Below are 27,453 nucleotides of genomic sequence, written 5' to 3' on the forward strand. Positions count from 1 at the left end.
GGATTTGTAGTATTAGTGGTCCAGCTCATACCGCAGGCCAGCTCTAATGCACATTTGAAATGATCTCGCATATCTCTTACGCTGCGTGCCAAATTTGGCCCGCAGGCAGGAGTTTGTCACATGTGCCTTAGGTCCTGTGGTCATCCCATAATAATTTTAAAACTTGAATTTAAATTATATTTATTAGAGCCCTCGGGACAGATTTTGGCCCCGTTCATTTTTTGATGGTCTTGCTCGGCGTAATGTCATCCGTTTTAAGGGGGGGTCATTCTCCATCCCCAAAATTCATGTTCACCGGGTACTAAGTGTGTGCCGATTGTAGTGTGTGGTGGAGTAGAAAATTGTTCAGAAAATGTCCAGTAGGAAAGAAGAATTGCAAAAACAGTTATGATCTCCATAATGAAAGATTTTCCCGTAGTGGTTCGCCCCAATCACCCCACCCCTGATTGTCAATGGTGGTGACCTAATGGTGAGTAGATCATCCACCACATGTTCTAATATGGATAAATGGACATCAAATAAGAAGAATCAGCTGAGGGATTTCAGAAGTTAAAATCTCCTCATAACTGATCTTAATGTGAGCAAAGTGAGGAAAACCAAAAGCAGAGCTCAAACTAAAGATGTGTTTAGGACCTGTTTGTCTTTCACAGTGTAAACACACAGGAGCAGGAGGAGAAAGATCAATCCCAAAGTATTAAATCTTCTGCAAATTTCCTTTGTGTGCCAGCTGCTACTGTCGTGTCAGTGACGATTCGTTATGTCAAAATGCAATAATGCCAGCAGGAACGACAGCCTGCCTGCTAGCTAGACCAGTAACTGTTACATTTGTGAAGTCGGCACAAATGCAAAATTTCAAATGTTTCATTGGAAGATCTAGACAACACAAATCCCATTTTGAATGACTGTTATCCAAAAGCAGGATGAACATCACAGCCTTAAAATGTGAATATTAAAGCTAATAAGCACAAATGAAACCGCAGGACAAAGCAGTGTGGAAGATTGTGGAACAGCAGTCGATAAGGAAACATTGTGGACTGCTAAATAATGTGAGTTTTTGTGCACCCCTCTATTTTTACAGCTTTTTTTCAGGTTGTTGTCAAACCAACTAACCCCCTGAAACAGAGGTGTTAAATCTGTGTTTTTACTTAAAGCTTAAATAACAAACAGGCATTGAACAAAAACACGGAATCTGCTTTCCAAACGGAAGAAGGAAGTTGGTTCCACAAGAAAAAGTCAAATCTCTGATGGCTCCAGTTCTGTTTTTGCGAATACCTGCAACAACTGTTAACCCTGCGGACTGAGCTCAAAGTCCTATATTGAAAAATGTGGAATGTCTTTGAGATGTCATTTTGGGGATTTACATGTGTTGATAAAAAAAGGTTTGTTTGGGTCTTAACAGCCAGATGAATAAAGCTGTAGCTCTCATCAGATATCAGGTTGCAGCCTTTTGGATTTGTAGATATTTTTCCATGATGTCCTATCTCCTAAAAAAAAAAATGCTAATTTACGAAACACCGTCCAAGCTGGCTTGGAAGCAGTCTTGTTTTGATATTGTAGCTATTTTTTGGTGATTTTGGCCCTTTTTTTTCAAATAAACATCTGTTTTGATGACCTTCAGCATCACAGTTGTTTCTACATTTGAGCTGCTGACAGAGCTTTCCAAAACCCAAATTACAACAAGAACCAGGCCCTGAAATCCTGACAAACTGAAGACAAGATGTTGTGGATTTAGAGCAGGAGAAAAACAGATGAAAAAAAAGAGAGGAATGTGGGAAATCTCTGCCAAGCTTGGACTGATGACTAGAACATGGTAGGGATGTCTGCAGTGCAAAAATCATGTGATTCTTTCCGCAGAGGAAAAATTTGATCATTGATGCCTCGCTGTTAATGAGCGATACTAAACCTGCAGAGAAAGAATGCAGACTCGCAGTAAAAGTTCCAGATGAGTGTCTAAATTCCACAGAAACAAACCAGGATCTTAAAGACCCACTCCAACATCTTTAACATCTTTTTCTGATGATGGGGGACATTTATAAAGAAAAACAAGCTTAAAATTGCATTTCTGAGTATTTCTTTATTTAAATTGTTGTAAATCAGGAGCAGACAAAAAAATGCAGTGGGAAATGATTGTATTTGTAATGTATTTGTGATTCTGATGCATCCACTTGCACACAAATAGACCCGTGAACGCCTTTGTTTTCCTCATCTGAGCTGGAATCTGGATCAAAACCTGTACGGCTGGATAGCTACCATATTGTTGTACCGATAATGTTAGGTTGGGGTTGTGAGGGGCTGTAAACTGGGTGGGGGGGGTAATAGAAGAGCTCTCAGTTAGGGGTGATGGGAAAGGGGGGCGAGGTTGCTCTGTGCTAATATTCTAACTAAGAGGTAAATTTCTGATGTACTCTTGCAAAAACTATGTCCTAATTTTTCGGGGGCTAAAAATTGGCACAGTCATAATTAAAAGACCACAAGGAACTTTTTAAAATTTGATCAAAAGAAGACTGGAGTGGCTCTTCAAAATGTCCATCCATCCAAAAATTGCATCTGGCATCATTTGTTCAGTTTTTACAAAATTAAAACCATCTCTAAGGAATCTCTCATTAAATTTAATTTAGTTCAATTTTATTTATATGGCCCAATACAACAATAGTCGTCTCAATGGGCTTCGTACGTTAATTGTATAAGAACATGAAATCAGTCATAAAATTCAAGAGCTGCCCTCAGAACGCATAAGTTTGGTTCAAACACATCTTAAGAGAAAATTTAAAGAAGTTAGAGATCTGCACACTGCAACGGGGAGCAAAAAGGAGAACCAGCCAGTGAAGAGGACGTGCAGACACATGCTGTCCATGTTTAATTGCATTGTAGACAGAGTGGTTGCATGTGTGCTTTTGTTTGTGCCAGCGTACAGTATGTGAGGGGGTGAGTGGCTGTTGGTGGGTTGGCAGGAAGAGACGGGGGAACACATATGGCCTGAACAGTCAGGGATGGCGCTCAGGACTCCCACATGACACGGCAGATAAAAATAAAGAAGGGAGAAAAGAGAGACGACTGGTTTCTGATGGGGTTACTGAGGATGTGGATACCCACTGTCCTTGCTTTTCCATTTTTTGGTCTCCATCAGACATTTGCAACATGAACGTTGGCCACAAAATGTAGAAATGGGATGGATCTCACTAGATCCCGAAACCCTTGTGCTATCTTAGATGACCCCACCCTTACATTGACGTGTTCTCCCTACCATGACAAAGGTGGATAAAAGTGGAAAGATGTCATGTAATCCATGGACACCAGTGAAGATCACAAATCATTGAAGAAAAAAGGTTCAGAGCACTGTCTAGTGGGTCTAGATGACCCAACTCCCAATGTGCCTAGGATAGCTCAAGGGTTAAGCTGCTATCTGGGAGCTAGATGTACCGGTAAGCTGAAAACCTTGATGGGTTTTAGATGCCTGCTCAGCACATCCCACAGATTTGTTAATTTGGAAGTCAAGCTTAAACCTCTTAAACATTTTTTGTATTTGCTTTGCTTTGTTGTATACTGGACTGACATGAAAAAGTCATTTCTTTGACAAGTGTGCACTCTGTCTGGATGGATTAACAGTTACCCAGAATGGAGTCAACGTGCATTTGAAACTGGATGTACATGAGAACTCTCAATGGTCCCAAAGGACATACTTCCAGCTCAAATGAAATGAAGTCAATTCAATCGCCATTTTTTGGCCATGTAGACACCGCCATGTTGGAACCAGATGTCGCCAGTAGGTAGTGATTGGTCCAAAATCAGTCAATCAAACGTCTTGAATGTTGGAAATGGGGGCCAGCAGGCACCAAATCCTTTTTTGTTTACCAGAAAAATACTTATATTGCAGAAATGTACACACACATTTGCCTTGTAAAGAAAAACTTGTGCAAGATCTTTTGTTTTTATTGCGTTATTGAAATGAACAGAAATGTTTTTAAAAAAGGAGGAAAAAAAGAGAATACTATTGTAAAGGTTTTCTTGAAACAGTGCTCTTCGGTTCTTTCTTCTTTCCTGGAGACTGAAAGATAAAATATAAATAAAGTAGTGCTGAATCAATTCTTTCAGACCTCGAAAAGACTGGGTTTGCTGGTATCTTGCATTGCATCAGGTGAGAAAAAGTTGTCAGGTGCAAAGATGATTTATGAAGCTTAACCCTTGAACTGCCCACTCAGCCAAACGGTTGGGCCGATGTCTTTTAAAAAGTTCTATTGTGTGAATAATTCACCCAAAGCAATAAGCCAAAGAAATGCTTTTCATTGATTTTTGTTTTTCTTGGTGGGTAGTTAAAGGGCTAAAATGAGAATCTGATTTTCTCTGATTCTATAGTATGATCTTGAAGTGTGGTGATTCACTTCTTTGGAAGTTCTTAAAGCAATCAGCAGAGTTAAAGAATAATGACTTATTTCTTAGGAAGAAACCCCTATTTGTCATTAATTGATGAAGCACCAAAACTTGTCAGAATCATGAGCTATTCCTTAAGCCAGTGTTTTTCAACCAGTGTGCCGCGGCACATTAGTGTGCCGTGGGAGATGGTCAAGTGTGCCGTGAGAAATTGCCCTCATTGTCTGATCTAAAAACATTCACCTTCTCCAGGATATCAGCTCTGTGTTCATCCAAACAGGCCCTGCTGAAACACTGAGAAGTTAGAAATATGAAAGATCATAAAATACTTTTTTCTTTGCGTTTATTTGATTCTATTAAAGACATTTTGATAAGAATGACGGAACCGCGATTTAGCCGCAGCTTCAACTGTTTTGGGAAAAGTTCCGCCCCTTTAACTGTCTCCACCAATCATTCTTGGAGGCTCAATCACACATCATCAGTCTGACCAATCAGAAGTGGTTAAAGTCTTCACTTCCTTGTTCTGATTTAGCTAGTAAAGTCTCTCAGTTCCAACAAAAATACCAGCTAAAGCTCGTCTTTAGCGGTGTAGCTTTCCACAGAATCCGGTGTCAGACCGTGAAACAAGTGAACAAAGCAATGAAGCTCCGAGACGCGAGTCTGTCTGGCGTTCGGCGGCTGTTTGCACTACATCTCCCATGATGCACTGGGTTAAAGTGACAGCGTCTCAGCGCACAATGAGTCGTCATGTGAGATTGTGGAGGGGCTGTAGATCAATACAGACTATGAGTTTCTCCTTTTTTTAAAAATATTTGGATGCTGGTGTGCCGCGGGATTTTTGTCAAGCTTAAAGTGTGCCGTGGCTCAAAAACGGTTGAAAAACACTGCCTTAAGCAACGTGAAACGCCTGAGTCACTGCTGACTCACTTTACACGAGGAGTAGACAAAATGACTAACTAGTAATGGAGTCATTAGTGATGACTTCTTATCCGAATTATTAGGAATTAACCTATAAAAAGTGTTTCTAATAAAAATGATCTTCATCAGTAATCTGTTCTGTTGAAAATCCTTATATATTTATTTTGTAACTAAGGGTATTTTTTTGTTTTTCTTTTAGATGTATTTTTCATTTATTTTAACAAATCTTTTACTTGTATCAGTTTGAGTATCTTTTAGTTTGTCTTGGTCTGTTGTATATGTATTGTTTATGTAGCCATCACCCATTTTAACGGTGTGGCACTTTGGTAAACTGGTGATTTAACTGAAACTCTTTGTCTCATTATTCCTCTTTTACATTTACTTTTTTCTTCTTTTCTCAAATTTTCCTCCGATTTCATTCAAATGGTTTTAGTTAATGTGGGGTTCACATGAGCAGCACTTGAATGATATCAAAGGGAAGTTATGACACTTAAAAGGGCGCGTAAAATATGTCTATTGAAAATTTAAGCAGTGCCTGAATTCCCACCTTAATTCCTAAATGCTAAAAAAACTATATAGTGTGCAGTGCCCTGGATTTTAAAAGCAATTCAGACGCCATGCTCACTACTTTTTTTTTACATAATGAAGATGATGTCATTTATTTCACAAAGTTAAAATCTAATTGACATGAGCTTTTCTCGACGATCATTAATTAATCCACTGTCTTCTAAAGATAAAAACATTGATGGTTTATTAAAAAAATACGTTTGAATATTTTTTTTGGGGCAAAAATTGTTTAGATGCAATGCATTGTGGTCTATATTGTTTTTTGCAGAGACTTCTGGGAAATTTCTAGGGCACTTAATTTGGCAATTATAGATTCAGACAGCACCACAAACTGGCGAACGCACTTAACAGTGCACTATATAGTGAGTAGTGAAGGAATATGGACACAACCTAAGAGTTCATAAATTGCCAGATATGTGTATCTTTTACATTTTTAACCCAATGTGACTCTCAGAAACCGGCAGGGATTCTCCAGTTGTTTTCCATTAGTCAAAAACATGTCACATGTGAGACAATTTTGTAAATACCTAATAAATTTAAGCTATAAATTCTGACAGTTCTTCATAACAACCATGCAACTTAAAGGGCAGCACGAGTATCAACACTGTCTATAAGATAAATTTGAGCATCACATTTTGATAGAATTTAATGTAACATTCAACCCATTCTGATTCAGTGGAAGTGAAAAGTGCTGCTTTGTTACAGTTTTTTCTTCCAATTTCATACGATAACTAAAAGTAATTTTAAGTGTTTCTTTTTGTTTTTATGTAAATGTTCTTGTGCGTTTCACAGGCCGATGGAAGAACAAGAGATGTAGAAATCACTCACACTATAATCTGCTTTAAACTGCGAAATCAAAACAAATGTGGACAGTTTCTGATATTTTGGAGAAAAAGGAAATGAGTTCTTCTATGTTCATAAAATACATAAAATATTTAAGGATGACAAAAACTTTTTAGTAAAAAGTGTCATGAGAAAATGTTTGTTTTTTGTTGTTGTTGACGAAGTTCAAGTTTAAAGACTAAAGTGAAAGCTCAGCAGAACTAGAATTGGTCAACAGAACATTACAGACCCACTCTGATCCTCTTTTGATAGGTTGTAAAAGCGTTTCCAGTTGTCTTTATTATTATTATTATTATTAAAACTTAATGGCACTTTTAGCCAAAGGGGGAAGAAAACAGTGGTTTTTGTCAATACATAGTTTCTGCGGAGTGCCAGTAGTTTATTAGAAATTTACCTTTGAGATGTGTGTGGGACTGTTGGCCGGAGCAATGCCGCCCCCGTTCCTCTCCCCGTTGCTGAGAGCTCTCTGTTTACATGCTGTCCAGCTACCTCAGTTTCTCACACCCCCAACCTAACATTGCTTTGCAGTTTTAAGCTTAATAAATGTCCTCCATCATGAAAAAACTGCCATAAAAACATGTTAAAAACACCCAAAAAACAACTTTTATCAGAATTATACATTTTGACAGAATAGCTTCACTGATCTGATTTTGTCATTATGTAAAGTTTTGATGTTTTCAGTGGAAAAAAGTTTTATATGTAAATCGTGTGGAGGCTTAATAAATAAGAAAAACAAAAAAACCTCCCCTAAATAAAAAATAGTTGAAATTTTGGTTAAAACTTTTATTCTTGGTTATCTTATCCCAACATAACTAAATCTGTTATCACTTGATAAGGACATCTACTATCTTGTTATCTTGATTGAAGAAAACTTGAGATAACTTGATAATAGGTTGTTATCACGAGAAAACTGACTAAATATAGCTTTTTGTGCTCAAAAATTGCATTTGTTATCTTGTGATCGAGAAATCTGTCTCGTTGTGACGTTATCTCGTGAAAGTAGATGTGTTATCATGGCAAAACGGGCAAACAAAAGTAAGGTAGGCCCTTTGTGGCCTCCGTACAATCTGCAACTATTGAAGAAACAAATTAATTCAAGAGAAAAACAATGTTACTTTGATTGGTTTAACAAGAACAAAAGCTGGAGTAATATTTGGTCTCAGAGTTAGCCCTCGAGGATGGGATTCTTGTTTTTTTTTTGTTTGTTTTATGTAAAAATGTGATTGGGAAAAAAGCACTATATTTTCTGTATGTTTTCTTTGTACCACCAGGGTTATTTTTCAGTAATAAAAGAACTATTTTGGCGTCTGTCCGCAGTGGATTTTTTTCTAACTCTTTGTGTGTCCCTCCCCCGTTGTGATCTTCGGACCCTCGGTGAAGGCAGAGCCGGGAGTTCGGAGGCGGAGACGACCGCTCCTCTCCTGGATTCTCCCGCGGACTCCACTCCCGGTTTTCCGGGCGTCCATCGGCTCTTCGCAGCCTCTAGCTGGTTTTTACTCAACTCTGTCCTGATATCACTCCGCTCGCATGGTGGGGAAGCGGACCTGATTATTGTGATGGTGGCAGGAGGCAGTGACTACAGACTTCCGCCACTGCTTCTCGCCCCCTTGTTTTGTGCCATCGGGGCTTTTCAGTAGTCGCCTCTGGGCCGGACAACCGCGGGCGCTTGTTTTTGTTTTGGTGGAGGGAAAAAAGAAAACAAAAACAAACAAACAAAAAAAAACTCCGCAACATCTTCGCCGGCGCTGATTTCAAGGCTAAACCGAGTGAGATGCAAGTTCACTGGGAAACTCCGGAGCCTGTTCGGTTGCGGCAGCAAAACTTTTTCTCAGCGGAGCAGCCGTGAAGGAAGCGGGGAGCGGGCTGCTCCTCTGCGGGACGGCTGGTGGGGCTCAGCGGCTGACAGTCCGCGGACGTTTGCTCGCTTTTTTCCCGTGGAGTTGTTGTTGTTGTTCGCAGCGTGGCAGCCGCTCGTGGTGTTTGGGTCAGCCCGGCGGTTTTTATTTGATTTCCAACACAAGAGGAGGAGGAAGAAGAAGAAAAAGAAGCTCAGCGGACCATTCAAACCTGCCCGGCGGTTCTCTGCTCCTTCCTCCCCGTGCCTTCCGTGTGGGTTGGCCGGCTGCGCGGGGACCTTTCGCCGCGGAGAGGTGGCCGGAGGAGGCGGCGGCGGCGTGCTTAATAACTGGGAGAAAAGTTCCTCCAAAATAGCAGCCACTCGGCGCGGTGATGGGGGACTTCGCCTCCCCCGCTGCCGGACCCAACGGTGGTCTCTGCATCAACAGCGGCATGAACCCGGGCAGCGGGAGCGTGGTGGGCGCCGGGGCGGTGGGCATACCTAAGCACAGCACGGTGGTGGAGCGGCTGCGGCAGCGGATCGAGGGCTGCCGGAGGCACCACGTCAGCTGCGAGAACCGGTACCAGCAGGCGCACGCCGAGCAGCTGGAGATCGAGCGGAGGGAGACGGTCAGCCTGTTCCAGCGGACTCTGGAGCAGAGAGCCAAGAAGTCCGGCGGCGGCGGCGGCGGCGGCGGAAGCAAGCCCAGCAAACAGCCGGAGCCGGACTCCGCGACCTCCACGGAGCAGAGGAATAACACGCTGATCGCGGTAAGTCTGTGTTTCCTGAAGCTGCACTTTGTTCACCAAACTTGTTGACACGCTCAGCAAAGCGCCTTTTTGTACTTTTTCTTTAAAAACCGGACCAACTAGTGCTTTTGTTGACAAAGCAGCTGCGCTCGTCGCTTGGGGGACAGCCGGCTGCTGGAGCTTCAATCCCGGGAAAGGACCAGCCTTGACAGCAGCTGATTTTTTTTTAACCTTTTACCCCCTTTTTTAATGCAACATCAGTGCTTTTCTCCTCACAAAAAAAACAAAAGAAAACACAAAAACCCTGGGAGTTCTTTTATTTTGGAAAGTTTGCTGTCAGATGCAGCAGCATCCTGCAGCATGGCTCCTCTTTCTGCACCAGAACAACTTCTCCTTTTTGTTGTTTGTATTTTTTTTATTAAAGATGTTGCAACACTGCTTCCTTGCTGTGAGCTGCAGCGGATTTTGTGCTCCACACAACAGGCTGTCAGTGCCCACAGAGTTGATCACAACCTCTTCCTCGCTGACAGTAACCTCCCATCAGACTTCTCCAGTTGATGAGCATGCATGTCCTTCTTTCAAATAACTAATGGGATGATCACATGCTTTGTAGAATTAATGGATATTATTATGATTATATTTGCCAAAGAAAGTAGACCCTTTCAGAGTTTATAAGGGAAACATTTCTTTCTCCTGCAAACTGCTGGAGTGATTTCCTGTTGGTAGGGGGCAGTGGTTACATATGGAGGAGAGGGAAAGCTGTGAGAACCACAGTCTGCCACAGATCAGATTCTGAAAGATCAGGTTTTTTTGTTTTGTTTCCAGTTTGGCTGGAGCTGGTGGCGTGTTTCGCAGCTGCAGCGTCCTCTCCTCACGCCACCTTCACCTCGGGGCGAGCTCTGCTTTCCTCTTTATTGTCATGGCTGAAAAGGAGAAGTCATGTTGGGAACGTCTTGTCGCCTCTTTTGTTGCCGTCGCGAGCCCAGAACCTCCCCATCATGACAATCCCACCTTTAGCGGTACATTTAGACCTGCTCCAGCCTAAAAGAGCGGCGGCACTGTGTGTGTTTTTTTTGTTGTTTTTTTTATAGTGCAGGAGCTCCCAGTGGCCCTTGTGGACATTAATCCGAACCGCCCATTAGATGGCCGGCAGCAAATACTCCAAGAATGGGGGGATTACGGCTTAAAGACACAGTGGCATCCCTTCGCTCTCGTCCCCGCCTGTTCCTTTCCCAGTCACCGATGGCGACAGCTTGTACGCAAACACGGCATTCAATAGTAGCCCAGACGCACAGAGCTGCCTGTTTGTAGCCCTTTTGTTGGTGCGTTGTAAGTTCTTGGCGGTGTAGGCATGGATTGTGATGGGGGGGATGAAAGGAAGGAGAGCTCTGCAGTCCTTCTCCCTTGGTTTTCCTTCAGAGCTGCAGCTAGATGGCTGTATGTAGTCACTTCAGACGCAGGCGCTCTGGGAAAGCCAAGCACGCCGTTGATGTGCCTCACAGACGAACACACACACACACACAAAAAATTCCCAGGGGCGAGTGTTGTGGAGGGTCTGTGTTACAGTCTGTCCTTTCAAGTGAGCTGCGAGGAGAAGAATACCTGCGCAGGAGCACAGATAGTTGTGTCATGGTTAGATCGGTAAAGTGTAGACTAAAATCCCTCGAACTGATGAAGTTCTGGTAGGCTTGATAATGCTGATCAGTGTTTTTCTCAAACTGGATGAAAGTCAGAACCTTTAGGAAATTGTTTAAAAAAAAACTCTGGGGGGTTTCTTATTTTGCCGTGTGCATCCCCGCACAATGCGCTTCGGCCTGATAGTTCTCAGACACGCCCGCATCAGGGAGGAGACAAGCCTGTAATTATGGAAAGTTTTTGTTTATGGGCTAAGTATTAGTGACACTACAGAGGAAGCCTCTGCGTGTTTCCCACCGTGCCTCAAAACGGCACAGCTTCTGACCAGAACCACAGGTGAACGCAGGGTAGGATGCAGTTCTTCCGGTGCAACAACACAAATTAAGAAAAATCTGCACCTTTTGTGAGCAGTTTCAAACTTTTGTAATGTGAGAAAAATGCTTCCACTTTTTCTGATGAACTCCTTTAACTTACCGTAAACTTTTATCAGGAGTGTCCTTCTATAGACTTGACTGCTCAGCAAGCAGCAGCTGTAGAGGATCATGAAGGCAATGAAAGGGTTTCAACACCGACCTTTGCTGCTTCTTGAAGTGAGCACGCTTTTTCCCGCAACTTTTTCAGAAATCCCAGTTAGCATCTCATGATAAACCGCTTCAAAAGTCAAGCTATGCCACATGCACCCGAACAGGGGTCGACCTGTAGGGGTACAGCGGGTTTTGGTATTCTCTAGGCCCGAAATGGGTGCGGGGCCTCTTGATGGTCGCGCCCACCTTAAAGCTATGTTCACACCACCCTCGGCATGTGCGTTCCAATGAAAAGTCTATGTAAACCGGCGTATATGTGCGTTTATGTCTTCCGCGTTCAAAACTCTCACATTCACGCATTGCTACGCAGGTTTTTACGACTCTTTTTGGGTTCCACTTACAAAACGTGCATCTATTGAACACGCATTTTAAACCAGGTTGAACTTTGACCTGTCAGTGAAATTGGTTTTGGTCGTGACCCGTGGATGGCCCTCCATTTATTTTACGGATCCGCCAACCGTTTGAAAATTGTTCACGGAGGCTGGACCCTTCTGACGCCGAGTCTGTCAGGTATCGGAATGAAGCTGTGAAAGAAAAAGCCTGGAGTGAGATTTCGTGAGCAACCCTTCAACATTTCACTCCAAGCCTGCAAAATGCGCTAGTAAACAGTAGAAAAAGAAGAAGGAGCTCCTCCCTGCTCGTCTAGTGGAAACACCGTGAGCCGAAAACGTTCGTCACATGACCGGTGTGAAGCTTGCGGGACATACCGTTGTCATGCATGTGGTAAGTGTCTCCTGCCGGTTTCCAATGCTGGTGATGCTGTTGTACCGTTAATGGTAAATGGCGCTTCACCGTCCCATTCACCCATTCAAACACTGGTGGCACACACTTATGCTAACAGCACCAACAAGCCCCAGGCTTTTTGGGGAGGAGGGTGAATAAATGAAAGGGGATATGACGTTCCTGCATCTCACCTACTTCCCCTTTTACGTGTTGTTGAGTGTTCACCACAACCTGTCGCTAGCAACGTACCCATAAAAAAAGGTGCAGCAACCTGTTGCTTCAAACCAAGTGATCCTAAAATGTTGTGCAGATCAGCCGTGTGCCTCGTACAGGTTAGTCCGTATCCACCCGTAAGGGCAGTTGTGACTAAGGCGGTAAATTCAGTCCTGTTTTTAAAGGACACTTTAAGGTTTTTTTTGTGTCAGTCATCAACCTGAATATTTAGAAATTGTGAGTATTTTTTGTTTGTTTTAAAGACACATATAATTGGTAGTTGTTGGGTCACATGCTGCATTGTTTATATTTTTTTACACTTCCTCTCATGCAGGTTTAATTACAGTTTTTCCAACGAAGATCTTTTCACCTTCTAACTTGCAGAAAAACAGCCCAAACTGTTTAATCCGAGTCCAGTCATTAGAACACCTAAACTATATTTGACTTCATGGTTATTTTGATGTCTGCTTGTTTTAAATCACTTTTGGCTTGTTCGTGTAGCTGTTTATCAACGTTCCGGCTGACTTTGTCCTTAAAAACCCTCAGGCCAAATCATTAGCCTCCTACCACCGTGCCCAACAGTTGGTTCAAAGTTGGTGCGCCAAAGGGTCTTTTAGGGAGTGAAAAGGCTTAATTGGATTAACTCCTGTAAAAATAATGCATATTTAATGAAGATGGGATCCGTTTTGCTGTGAACTTTTCCTGTGAAGATGCTGACTGAGGCCTGTAGAGTCTGAGAAGTAACTTGCTACCTCTGAGCACTCACTCAATTGGCCTCTTCTGTGATGATCGCTGTTTTAAATAGTCTCCCTTGGGAAAAATGTATCTCGCTAATGACTCTTAAATTGTTTGGAAATGGCCTCATAACCCACCTCGGCTGGACAGGCATCAAAAACTGCTCCTGTGAATTTATTGCCGTTTCCACTCTTGGCATTGTGTTAACGCACACCCTCATGCAAACTGCCAAAACTGCCTTCATGGAGGGGGCTTTCACTTTTCTTGGCAGCACCTGGTTGATGCTTGACCTCCAAACTCCTCTGGATGCAAGTGTCTCATTTTCTGCATACACTGTTGAGGACAGGCGCCACCAGCTTGAGGAAAACACACTAACCCTCTCTTTTAGGAGGACAAACCGTCTTTCATCGCTTGTGTTTCCTGTGGGGGGTGGAGGGGGGGGGGGGTTGTAACATTGAATGGAAAAACAGGGAAGCAAACATACATTGGAGACGGACAAAAGAGCCGAAATAAGACAATTACATCAGGCACCAGTGCAGATCTCTACAATGACTGCAAGTGAATCACAACATGTGTGCTCCTGCTGCAAAAAAGTCAAAATTACCGTCTTTCTCTGGGGTTTTCAAGAGTATCATTTTCAGATGATTCCCATACACTCCAAGAAATTAGCTTCAACCCTTTTAAAGGACACCTGTGATTGTGTTTCTTTGTGTTCACCCATCTCTGTGGGTGCTTTTGATGTCTTATTTGTACGTTTTCTTATCCACTAGAAGAAGCTTCCACAGTGGTTAGTGTAGTCCAGTGGTGCCCCTACCACCGGCCAGGCCGAGAGATAAAAAAACAGAAAAAACCCAACATTTTTCCCCGTTTTTATTAATATTCGGATTCCGAAGGAATTGCTGGATTCTCACCACCAGATCTGACTCATTCTTGACGATCGTCAAGTCGCTCGATCAAAAACAAATCCGCTACTTTCTTAAAGCGGCTGTTCCAACTTTTAAACTGAAACTCCCAAACTAGCAAAGCTAATAAAAAACAAACAAATCTGGACGTCTTTTGGCGGAAGAGAGTCTTCGAGGAAACGGAAGAAGAGCCTTCGACTTCAAAATAAAAGAGATCTGCATTTAACAGACAAAAACCAGGAGTCTTTACTCTAAATATGTATTTATTGAGATGATTGTTACCACACACCATGATAATAATGCAGAATATTCAGATACCAGCTGTCTAATGTTACCAGGATGCTGCTAATAAAGTTGCTCAAACGTTGGATTCACGTTTAAGATTGGATTCAGGAAACACCAGTTTAAGTGACTGTTTGTGACCAGGCTGAAGCTGGTTTTGTGGCATCCACTTTGACTCTTATGGGTTAATATATCATATTTTAATGATTCCTACACAAAATCTAGTGCACAAATAAAATGTATAGCAGCTGCAGATATTTTACAGAAGATGAGGATAAACTTTACCTTCAAAAGTTAAGGGAAGATTTAAAAAAACAAAACAGTTAGGCGCCCACTTTAGCCTCGTTTTGGTCGGTCCATGAAAGTATTGTCTGACATTGAACTGGTCCATGACCTGAAAAGGTCCACATGAGAGTTCGTGTCTTGGTTAGTCTACTTCAAGTGTAAAGGCTCGCTCAAACTATAGTGGGGACCAAAAAAACAAGGATTTATCAAAATCGGAAAGTTCTTTTTCCTCCTTTTTTCTCTTTCGTCCAGCAATCAGAACTGGGATGCTCTCCAGTGTTTAGAAGGTATGAAGGTTTTAGCTTTTCTTTTCCAACAATCAGATGAAGGTTGAATGAATCAACAATTAGTCGGTAGTAGAATTTTTAAAGTTTCTTTCTTGTTTTCTCAAACCACAAGTACAAGCTGTATCAAGACAAGCGTGTACTTATTTTGGATGTCAAACCAAAAACTGCAAGCGGCTTCCAGCTCGTACCCCTGCTAATAGCTCAAACAATTGGATTTGTGTGCTTTTCCAAGTTTAATGCTGATGTGACACAGCCGATCTTTAACCTCAGATATAAAATGCTAAGCGAGTCTGTCTGGTGTAAACCAGCGTCTTGTCGTGATCCTTCTGGAAACAAATGGGCCGTTGCCAGGATCCAACCCGTGACCTTTCAGCTGTGGGCACGTGTCTTCGGCCCAACGGACCTCGATGCCGCTTCAAAGCAGAACTGTGACCAGTGGTTTTGTTTTTTTTTCTTCTGACAAAGCAGCGAGTCACGTTCGATTATCTAAGAGCGAACAAGTTTTCAGCTGCGAGGCTGACATGCTCAGTGAGAGGCTTGTTAGTCGAGTCTCGGGACGCTCTGTCTTCGGCTCTGGCGTCCTCCTCGCTGAGGAATGTCTCGCTCTTGTCCTGTTCAACTCTTGGCAGCGGAGGCCGGAGTGTGGGCGGCTGAGTGTTCATAAAAACCAGGCCTTCCCTCTTCCCTCCCTTCCTCTGCGCTCCTCCCTCTGTTCGACACTTCCTCGCTTTCAGCAGTGGAAAGGCACTAATGCGGCGTGGACGGTCTTCATGGTGGCGGTGGCATTGTTCAAGTCCGCTGGGACCTTTGCCCAGTTTCTATATTTAAACCAGTGAGCTGGCGAGGAGCTGACACTCGCAGTGCAGACACACGCAGCGTGTGACGCCGGCCGACGTCACGCACACGCTGCTTTGGACCCGTCACTGGCATGTTTCACCAGCTTCTTCCGCTTTGTTCAGACTGTGGCTTTCAGGCTTCGTTCTTTAGCTCTTTGACTCCAGTTTGCTCCACATTTTATGCCATTTAAAAAAAATTACAATAACACACAGATGCTGCATGCACACACAAGCTGGATGTTTTTGATTTAGAGGGGGGCTGCGACCGCATTCCCTTCCTCCCACGCTTATTAGCCTGTTTTGAAGGAACAGATCAGATTTTGGCTCAGACCCTTCCTCCGTACCAGTGTGCTTTTCCTTAGAGTCAATTCTGAACGATTATTGTGAGAAATTAAAGACCCCCTTCCATGAAAATTGCGTTTTGGGTGTTTTTAACATGTTGTTCAAGCATTTTTCTCATGATAGAGGACATTAATTATAGAAGCTCAGGCTTAAGCTTTGGCCAAATCATTGTGAATTAGGAGCAGATGAAAAAACGTCATTTTAAAAAGCTTGTAGTTGTTACGTAAAATCTACAATCAGCAGGGGACAAGCTCCCCAATCTGCTCCACTCTGATGCATCCACTCGCAGACAAATGGATCCATGTACGTCTTTGTTTTCCTCGTCTGAGCTGGAATCTGGATCTAAACTGTACGGCTGGATGGCTTCGGCCTTGCCCGCTATTTTTTTTTTGCGCTGATAATGTTAGGCTGGGGGTGTGACGGGCTGTAGGCTTGCGGAAGAAAGTGTAAACAAAGGGATGATGGGAAATGAAGTTCAGCTCACTCCACCCCGACAGTCCCGCCCACAACTCGGAGGCGAATTTCTGGTGAACTGCTGCCGCTCTGCAGAAGCTGTTCTGGAAAAATACACAGTTTTTTTTTAAATTTAAATTTGGGCTCAAAACGGCGTAATCCTGACTGATGAGAACGCTTTTACAACAGATCCAAAGATGGTGGGAGTGGGACTTTAAAGGAAAGCGAAACATCTGGGATACGCATCATAGAGAAACCAAGACCAAGAAAGATTCATTTAAAAAAATATATCGTTATAGATCTTTATCTGGGGTTTTTTCCATTATTTTTTTTATGTGTATTAGGGTTGTGCCGATGGACGATATCATCGTCCATCGTGATGGGTGACTGACATCCCGATGGAGAGACCACCATCGTGATGCCACGCCCCCGCCACGTTGCGCGTCGACATCATAAGCCGCGGTTACATGAATCCAACCGTGTACATGGGCCCAGAAAAATGTTTTCAGAATATAAAAACGTTCACTAAGGTCACAATTTCGGTCGGAATAAATCATTCGCACACGCGCAGTATTCGCACATGCGCAGTTTGAAAACCGGAAGAGGATACAACTTCCGCCGAGCGGCTTTTTTTCCAAACTTTATTGAAGGTAACAATTCAATACAAAACGATAACAGCGCCGAGCGGCTATATGCATTGACATGTCAGCTCGGTAAAATACGAGACGATCTTCTAAACGTGCTTTTAATAATGTTACGGTTATTATGAAACACCTGTTCGCTCATCATTTGAATTTTAATCCGTGTGGTCAGTGCTTTTTCTGAACGTAGCCAGGATTAGCAGTATGCTAACACGGGCTAACAACATTAGCTTTGGGTGGTGCTGCATCCTGTGAATAACATCAGCCTTTATTTAGTCGGGACACGACTGGAAACACAAATCCACGTGATTGATTGAATGTTTTCTAAGGACTGAGCGACATTTCTGCTTTGAAGCTCAAACCGCTGTGTGTGCTGACGATCCGAGCTGTGCTCAGACACACGTTTAGACCCGGTTCTGAGTTTGATAGCTCGTACCCCTAGAGCTGCGGGACGGATCGCAGTCTTAAATCTCCCACACATACCGCTCATGTAACCCCCCCCCCCCTTCCCATCAAACATAAAGCTGTAAATCCGCCCTCCGCCGGTCCACTTCGCTAGTTAAGTGCGGGAGCGGACCACTTCTTTTCTATTTTGCTTGTTACTTTTTCTGTAAAAGTCACTTCCCTCAGTTTATACTGGATCATCGCGGATTAACCATTAGTTGGGAAATAAAAGGAAAAAAGCAAAATAACAAATAGCAGTTATATAAGAACGAAAAATGTAAAAATACCCCCCCCCCGACGATGTCATCGTCCATCCCGATGGTTGACAGCAAACATCGTCAACGGTCAAATTAGGGGACATCGCCCAACCCTAATGTGTATCATTGCTTTTTTATGAAAAGAAATCTCTATCATAGAGCATAAACTCTGCTTTTTCCGCATGTACTCAAATTCTGACATTGCACCCGCTCCGTCAAAGTGCAGTCTTTCACTTTCTCATCTGTTTGATGTCTGACCATGGATAGAACAATGTAGCCAGAGGAGCAAACCACTTCCTTGTTGGTGAAGAAGAAAATGAGTTTTATTTTGGTGTATTTTAATTTGCTGTGTTGTATCCATACTAGGGGGTGCACAGTGGCGTAGTGGGTAGCACTCTCCCCTCACATTTAGAAGACCCTGATTCGAATCCCGGCTGGGACCCTTCTGTGTTGAGTTTGCATGTTCCCCTCAGGCATGTGGAGAACATGCAAACAGGAAACACTATCTTCCTCCCACAGTCCAAAAACATACTGTAAAGCCGGACTTACACTGGTCTGTCTGCAATGCGTCTCCCTTGCATTATATGGTGAGTTCGTCTTACGACCATCAGTTCGTTTACATGGTCTCCGTTGCATCTCCGCTCTACCCCCACTCACCCGTGGCCTCCTGAGCAGTGGTTTGTCCAGCCACTCCAAGTAGATCCTCCAAAAATGTGGCAATCAGGCTCCATGGCCTCTGCTTCCTCACTGAGTCCTTGTAAAATACATGGGTTTTGTGTCATAATGATTTCTTGTACTGCTTTCGCCATGGGGAAATTGGATGCGGCGTTATCCGCTGTTTTGACATGTGTTAATGTGTGGGCACGTCACCTCAAATATAAAAAAAAAAAGTATACATTTTTATTTTGAAAGTGCAACAGACCTGTTTTCTGTTTCTTTGGCTTTGTGCTGTTAAATTGACGTGCCACCAAACAGAGAACAGAACTTCCTGCAGCAGGGCGTGCATCCGACGCAGACATGATGGAGGCGATGTAGAGATTCAGATTGATTAACAAAGTTTTTGTTTCTTGGTGTGACAGACCAGGTGTGAATGCGAGGGTGTCTCCCTGCAACACACTGGCAACCTGTCCGGGGTATATCCTGCAATCGCCCAACAGTAGCTGACTGTATTCGACAACCCAGTGACCATGAAAGGGATCCAGCAGGTTCAGATGATGGTTGGATGAATAGTTTCCACACTAGCTGATTTCTTTAGCAGATCTGGGAAGATCATAGAGACGTGGCTGCTCCACATTTTATGAGCAGGACCTGGTTACAGACATAATGACGCCCGGCCATCATTACCCGGAAAGGGAAATCCTACAAGATTTCAGAGTTGTGGCACATTTTCTTAAAACTTTTTCGGGGTGATAAACGGTTAAGTGTGCAACATGAGCTTAAAAGGAGGCAAACACGGTAATCGTTGTATTCCTTTCAAAGAGGATATTAACAAAAGTGTTCAGATTTGTAAAACTGTTACACGGCTAATGATGTTAGGGTATCATGTTGTTGACCGAAATGTGGGAAGGGGGCGCGAGACTTGAACTTCCGGTTCCGGACTCCCGGTTCTGGCTTCCTTAAAGTCAGGCTGCCGTGTTGTCTGCAACCAGGTCCTCTTGCATTTAAGAAGGCAGAGGTTGTGCGTCTGCCTCTTGAGAAACTTTATGAATCAGTGCCCCACATAAGCAACAGACCCTGATCCTAATACTCACACAAAGGATCACCTCTGAGAAGATCAAGTGTCTTCACATCCTCGGATCTCTTTGTCTAAAAACCTGATGCTTGAAAATGAACATCCGAATCAATAGTGTGTTTATATATGCTCTTGTTTATGAATGGTTTCTGTGTTCCGTTTTAGGTTGAACTGAGAGGTCTTAGAATGAAATGGATTGACTGACTGTGGAACTTCATCCAGTGAGAAGCAGCAGCAAAACTTGATCTGTAACCTTTGTAATCTAACCTTTGCTCGGTTTTGTTTGGGGATGCCCTCTTTGGGAGCCGGTGTTAGCTTTCTGACTTCCATGTACTGTTGGCGCTCGGTGTTTTTTGTACCACATGTTGTTCTTGCACAGTAAACAGGAAACCATCAGAGAGACTTGTATCTTAAGTGGTGTTGTCTTATCTCCGGCTTATGTGCTGCGGCAGTCCTTTTGTTTGCACTCTGTCAGGCGGCGACCGGCTTCCTTCCCTGCATACAGCAGTTGGTGTCATGTGAAGGAAGCATCTGAATGACAGTTTCGTTTTTGCATTATTGATGGTTGGATGGTGGGATGGCATCTTTGTTGCTTCCACCCTCTAGTGCGCGTCCACAAACAGAAACATGGTAAAATATGAATGAGGAGGTTATCAGAGATGCCTGGATGATCCAGCATGAGAGAGCGCGAGCGACATTCCTCAAACACCTGCACATTTATCTGGACTAGAAATGGGATTTTGGAGGCAATTTTTTCCCCTTGCTCAGGCACAATGGGTACATTTTAGTTGGAACGTCTAAAATATTTAGTTCCTTGTAAAAAAACAAAACAATGAAACAATCAAGAAAGAGTCCTAAAACTGACCCTGACTCCCACTGCCTATCAAGTTATAGTAACAGAGAGAAGGGTGTGCATGTCCCAGTGTATGAGTGGTGCCAAGACTTGTTGGCCATTCAACAGTTTGACAGGGAAGTTGATCAAAGTTTCCAGTGAAGAATAAATTGATAGAGATGTGGTTCAGTCTCAAGCTCAGGATTCTGATTGTGACGTCCACCGTGCATGTGTTTCAATGAAGGACACAGGCTGATTGACAACTCCAAGCCTGGATCTGACCATTTGGTCCTTGAAATAAAGAACTAAGGCAGGGCTGCCTAACTTGGACCTGATCTAACTAATTAACAGAGAGTACTGGAGTGATGGCTGGAAAACAAATGAGGATCTCAGCTGGAATTGAAAGCTAACCACTCGCCAGGTATAGCTTTCTTCAGCACTGAGCTCCTTTTATCTTTGACATATGCAGAACTTACAAAATGAACTGGCTGTTCACTTCAGTGTTCAAAACCTGTTTTGACTGTCTTAAATATTTGCTTAGCGTTAAATTGGTATTAAATTCAATGATGAGAACTTTATCATAAAAAGTCCTTTATGATAATGGTTGAAGATTCAGATCCAGGCTCAGAGTAGTGAGTTTGAGTTTGTCGTGTCCTCGGGCATCAGTTAAGGCTATGCACAGGGTTGACCCGGATGGGTGCTGCAGGTTTTTGGGTTGTCCGGGGCAAGTGAACATTGTAAGATGAGGAGCGACCGGTTAAAGGCGCATCCTAAGGGGAGCACAGCTGTGTCTTGGCATCCCCCTAAGGGTTGGGCGGCCACCTCAAAGGGCGTTGTTGAAAATGGAAAGTGCCATTGTCGTGCTTCTGTGAATAGGGTGATGCACACACTTATGACGTATAGACAATACAGTCATACGGTGCCCTTACACCACCTTTGACCAGCTCAGTGGAAGAGTGTCCGCCCTGCGACTGAAAGGTCGTGAGTTCAAATCCAGGCCGAGTCATGCCAAAGACTCTTAAAATTGGACCCAATGCCTCCCTGCTTGACACTCAGCATTAAGGGGTTGGATTGGGGGGGTTAAACCACCAAATAGTTCCAGAGCACGGCTGTGTTTGTAACTCACCGCTCCCTTGGGGGTTGGGTCAAATGCGGAGAACAAATTTCACACACCTCGATGTGTCACAGATAATGGGACTTTAACTTTAACGCGCTAGTTGTTGGTAACGTGTGGCAACCGGCCTCTTACTGATCCGGCACAAATGCCATACGCACAGGGTGTCCACCTGATACTTTAAGCGTTCGTAGGACGCCAATTGGATGTCCACACAAACTACAGTCAGGGTGCCTGCAAGGAGCGCACACTTATCATGTGAACAACACTCACAATCTCAAGCACCTTAGCAGGATTTGGGCACTACTTCAAGTTAACGTCCCCTTATGTGTTGTTGAAGTGTTCAGTACAAGCTGTCGTCCGCAGCATGCCCGTAGAAAATGCGGACGAACATTTTTGCTCCGTGGGCTCACTGAGTGGTCTACGACCTTGATATTTCGTAAATTGTTGGCTCACATATAGCCTGTATCCACTCATAAGGATTTGTAACTAAGGCTTTACCCCCAGTCCCGCCGTCACCTCAGAGCGTCTCAGCCAGGAGAGCAGACTTCCTCTGGACTTCAGCATTTACTGTTTTGCTGCTGCCACTTCTGAATGAAAACTGATCTTCATTCAGCTTTTCTCATTTAGTGTCCTTGCCTGTAGTTTATTTAAACTTTAGTCTCCTTACAAACACGCCTCTCTCCATTTTGATGGCGGATGGGAAATAAGCGTTGACCAGTTTATAAACTGGCTTTCAGACGTTCATCGCTCTTTCAAGGTAAACTTGTAGTGACAGTGAAATGTCAGTATTTTCATTTTAGAGCTGGTCTTGTCGGTTTAACCAAAACTTTTCCTAACAACCCCTGCTTGATTTCCCTGCTGGAACTTCTTCAGGTATAGGCCCCTGTACTTCACCATTGTGGCTCCTATGATCATTATAAAAGGTCAAGAGGTCTCGACTAAGGGAGTAAGAAAAACTCTTTCCGCCTTCTTTCATTTTGAAGGAATCTTCCTGAAAATACTGACTAATTTTTTTCCTTATAACCTTTCGACATTTGCTTAAAGACCTATTCTTATGAAAATCATCTTTGTGGTGTTTTTAATATGTTCTCGGGCCATTTTTCTCATGATGGAGGACATATATGAATAAAATTAAGCCTGAAATTGTGTTTCTGGGTATTTCTTTATTCAAATTGTGGTGAATCAGGAGCAGACAAAAACGGCATAAAAAGAAACCTTGTAGCAGTGATGTGCATGCTACAGCGGGTGGGCCACAAGCTCCCTGCTCCACTCCATTCTGATGCAGACGACTAAATTCATGAATGACTTCCTCGTCATTGTTGACATCAGGCTCAAAACTGTACCGATGGAAAGCTCCGAGATTGCTCGCCATGTTGTGAGGGGCTGTAAGCTAGCGGGAGAGAGTGTAAACAAAAGGATGACGGGAAGTCTGGGCGGGCTTACTCCGCCAACAGTCCCGCCTACAACTCAGAGGCAAATTTCTAATAATTTTAATGATCTAAATAAGGCCACTGTTTTTTTTATTTTAATTTGGCCAAAATAATCCAAATTGAAAAGGAAAGCTTTTAAAATAGATACAAAAATGACTTAAAGTGTTTTTTTTTAGTATTTGGTGGATTTTTTTTTAATGGGTGATTGTTTTGTTCTTTAAGAGTTTCATTGATGTGTTTTTTGAAAGAATTTACAAAAAAAAAGTATGAATTTGTATTACTTTTATCAAATGTATTCACTTTAATTTACTTCAATTAACATTCTGCCAAAGGTCACATAGCCTGGCCTTTTGGCCTCTCCTGTTATGCTAATACAGTAACAGACTGTGTTTACCACTAAGGAAATATCACCTAATCTGTAACAGCCTATTTTCAGCTTCCTGTTGGTGTCAGGAAACTTCCTGTTTCGCTTTTTTCTCATTTCAACTCCAGTCAGTTAGAGTACAGAGAAAGAAGCCCCCGCGCACACAAACGTCTCTACTTGTGGTTACGTTGGAACATGACATAATTTGCCACTTATTGCCTCTTTGTTTTTCACGCTGAGCTCTGTCTGTGCTGGATTCTTGTTTGTCTTTAGACCTTTGGTTCTTCCCCTCCTGCTCTCCCCGTTCTCCTCTTATCTGTCCATCAGGCTCAGTCGCTCAGCTGTCTTCGTGGTGCTCTGAGTGAAGGACAAAGGCTCAGAGAAGGAACCTCAGAGCCCGGTTCTGTCTTAGATCTGCTCACTAAACTGAGGTTACGTGAACATTCTTCCTGTCTGATCGAGTCCTTTCTCTCCTTCTGGATGACATTTGTTGTTCTTTGGAGTACCGGCGATATCCCCCCCACACCTTCCCATTGAGCCAGCGTCATGAATTTTTTATGAATGTTTGCATGTGTGTGTGTGGGGTGGGGTGGGGTGGGGGGCTCAGCTGCATCAATAGCCATTAGTGCAGCAGCTGTGGTAATTGTGCCACAGTGGCTGCAGTGCAGGAGGGGAAAAACACACACACATTAGCTGATAATGCTGCAAAGGGCAATAAGGAGGAGAAGATGGAGCGAGGAGGACGCAGCGGGACAGCAGGACGGTGTGAGGGAGGGTATTGACCGTACGGTTGGACATTTAGCCACATGGTTGCTATGTTACTGTCTGATAACTGATTTATACCTGGTGGCTCCAGGCTGCAAGCATTGGTTTGGAGGAGCAGGGGTTTGTCTGAGACGTGGAAGTCTTAACATGTTTGTCTGAATGACATTCTTGAAAATCATTGATGTAGTTTTAAAAACCAGGACAGGTTTGGAGCATTTTCTATTGACTGGCTGCGATGATTGACGCCTAATATGATCTGGAATCGGATGAGAAGGTAAATCCGGCTGGCTGGGTTTCAGGTGTTTGTGTCAATGAACCTGCGGAACTGCTGACACTTTCCTTTTTTCCTCTTCCACCTTTCTCCAGTTTTTATCAGACCAACTCAGTGGCCTCGTGGTAGAGTGTCCTTCCTGGGATTGGTAGGTTGTGAGTTCAAATCCATGTCGGGTCATACCAAAGATTCTTAAATGCAAGGCTGTCCTGATTGACACTCAGTATAAGGGTGTTGGAATTTGGGGATGTGTCAAAAATCAAATTCCAGTGGGACACTAAAGGGCCTTTATCAGACTCTTAGAATATTTAACCGTAACATCCGTTCAAGCAACCACTTAAATGTGTAATTGGGGCTTAGACCTTCAAAACTCACTCATTTTTGCATAGCTGTACAAGTTTCTACAATCGTTTTTGGCCATTGAACGCGCATTGCAAGATAACAACTTTGACCAGTCCGATTTGGTGATGACTTATGGAGGATGTCCCCTTTAATTCATAAAAGTGCCAACCTTTAAAAAATTGATCATGGAGGCGAAATGAATAACTGCGGTTTGTGCCCGGCTGGAATTGGATGACACCAAGTCTTTCATATCTGGGGGTAGAGCTGTGAAGGATAAAGTCTGGAGTGAGATTCACGGGATTTGCACCACTACAACATTTCGCACAAAGCCTCTTCCAACTGTAAGTGGTGGACATGGGCTAGTAAACTGTAGAAAATAAGTAAGCCCCTTGCTCAACGACACTGTGTGGGACTTGAACCTTGGACCAACCCAGTGGCAGGCAGGCAGGCAGGCACCGCACTGAGGTTCAGTTTGGTTTGTTCTTCTTTCTCATGCGCTGTAGAAGGAGGACGTGGCCTCCTCCAAGCAGCATGGCTCATGGCAGAATGTATGAACCGTGCCGGAGCGCCCGCTCATCCCCTGTGGTTTGGCTTTATTAATGAGATAATCAGGTTCAGTAATGCTGAGGCATCACAGTGCAGGAAGGAGGCGGCCGGCGTACCTGCTGGAGGCCTGAAGCACTCACCCATGCAGGTCAAACGCACTTTGATGGTCAAGAACTGCAGAGAAACCAGACCAAGAGGAATCAGATTTATGCATCTCGCGTAGTTCTGAAGAAGGTCTATGTTTCTTATTAGAAGAAAATATTTTTAAAATTTGATTTCCATTTCAGGATATGTTAATTATAATAAAAATAAGGAAAAATTTAGATGTATTGCATGATGTAGCCTAAAGATAATCCATTCTGCAGGTTTTTTTTGCCTCAGATCTGACTTTTTGCTCTCCTACAATCTAATAATTCATTTTGCTAATATTTAATAGAGTTACATTTCACAAATATTATATTTTAACTGAAGAAAACATCCATAACTAAAAGATTTGGGGATTTTTTTTAAAGCAGCTAAACTCTAATGTGGCATCTATTTCTTTAACAGCCTTACGAGATAAAATAAGAGGGTTTCTTCATCAAAACTGTTCAGGAGCTGACGAAAAAAAACTCGTATTTCTGAAATTAAAAATGACTCTTGGTGGGCCACAAGCGCCCTGCCCCAAGAATTTTTTCCTGAACTTCTGCTGCACTGCAGAAAATATGTCGTTGAAAACAGCACAGGTTTTTCTGACAATCACGTTGTCGTATACCTCAAGAACTTGTCTTGGAATAGTAATGGATGATGACGAAGGCCTCCTGAAAGATCATCGTCTTTGAGGTCACCAGAGGATCAAGTTTGCACTTGAATTCATTCGTCTTTGCCAAATTACTCTCTTTGTTTTTACAATGATCTTTGATATGAAGTCATATCCTAATGTAAAACGTGTTTAGAATACGTCTGTATGGTGCTTGACAAGAAAACGTATATTTGTGTTGGTAGGATGTTGGTTGCACCAAAGGAAAAATAAAATCGCTAAATCTTGTCTGCTAATGCAAAACTGTTGTTTTTGGCTTTTGTTTTAAGCTTTTGGTACCCCCAGGTGTTGCCAGCTGTTTGTGTCAGAAAGACCAACCCAACCATGCTGGCAGACATGTGAAAGTGGATAAAGAGCGCCGTCCCATTGCTCAGTGTGATGATAGTGCTGACCAGCATGTGCAGGACGAGCCAAGCTATTTTGGCAGTGGGACTCCCAAATGCCATTGAGGCTCCTGTTTTGTTAAAATAAAAACTGATTAAATAAAAAAAACTACTGCTGTGCTAACACCTGTGCTGAGTTTTTGAGGGGGTGTGGGGTGGTGGTGGCAGAGAATATTTGGTAAACTTTTCATGGGTGGAACCCATTTTCTGCTCAACTCACAAGTGCCTGTTCTCTACCAATGTTAGATTAATTTCAAAAAGAGCTCAGTGTACAACCAACAAATCCAAAAGGTTTTAAGTTTATTTATGCCTTAATCACTACTGCCCTTATGGGTGGTGACAGGTTGTCTCTAGGCAAAGAATGCCTGCATGAAATATCACGGCCGTAGACCGCTGTGTCAGCCCGTAGAGGGAAAATCTTCATGCACATTTCTCTACGGGCATGCTGCAGGTGACAGGTGGTAGCAATGGGGTATTTTCATTTTTTCAAGCCCCCCAATACTTGAGCACTGTAAATGTTAGTGCTGTTCACCTGATAAGTGTGCACTCCTTGCAAACAACCTGACAGGAATAAGGAAATAATACAATCAGAGGACCCTGCGGACACTTACTATCACCTTAATTAGGGGCTTCTACATGCACCTTACAAACGACCAGAGTGTGGCGTAGGGGCACTGTACGACAGCATCACCCGTATGTCCTAAGTGTGTACAACTTGCATTATCCTTACAAATACTTTATGGTACACTTACCACATGAACAACAATAGCACCTTCCATGACGCATGTTTTGGAATAAAAGATCAAATCTATATGATGCGGCTAAACAGCGTTGAGGGCCGCCGTGGGCTAAGCTCCGGCTTCTCTGTCAGACGCGCGTCCAATAAAAAGTCCAAACGTCTGCCTCTCTGCGAAATTTTTATGTTCTCCTTTTGCAGGTTTCCAAGCCACACAGTTCTTACGATCGACAAA

At 43.2% G+C, this 27,453-nt stretch overlaps 1 protein-coding gene across 1 annotated transcript in view; it reads left to right on the plus strand.

The window, feature by feature from the left end:
• The first annotated feature begins 7,621 nt into the window (after positions 1 to 7,621).
• The window catches only part of maml3 (mastermind like transcriptional coactivator 3), a 136,615-nt gene continuing 116,783 nt past the window's right edge, over positions 7,622 to 27,453 (plus strand). The window contains exon 1 of the mRNA XM_023954746.1: positions 7,622 to 9,303. Within this exon, the coding sequence (XP_023810514.1) occupies positions 8,926 to 9,303 (378 nt within the window). The 5' untranslated portion in view covers positions 7,622 to 8,925. The remainder of the gene's footprint in view (positions 9,304 to 27,453) is intronic.

The sequence above is a fragment of the Oryzias latipes genome, chromosome 1 (genome assembly GCF_002234675.1).
Source record: "Oryzias latipes chromosome 1, ASM223467v1".
Lineage (NCBI taxonomy): Eukaryota > Metazoa > Chordata > Actinopteri > Beloniformes > Adrianichthyidae > Oryzias > Oryzias latipes.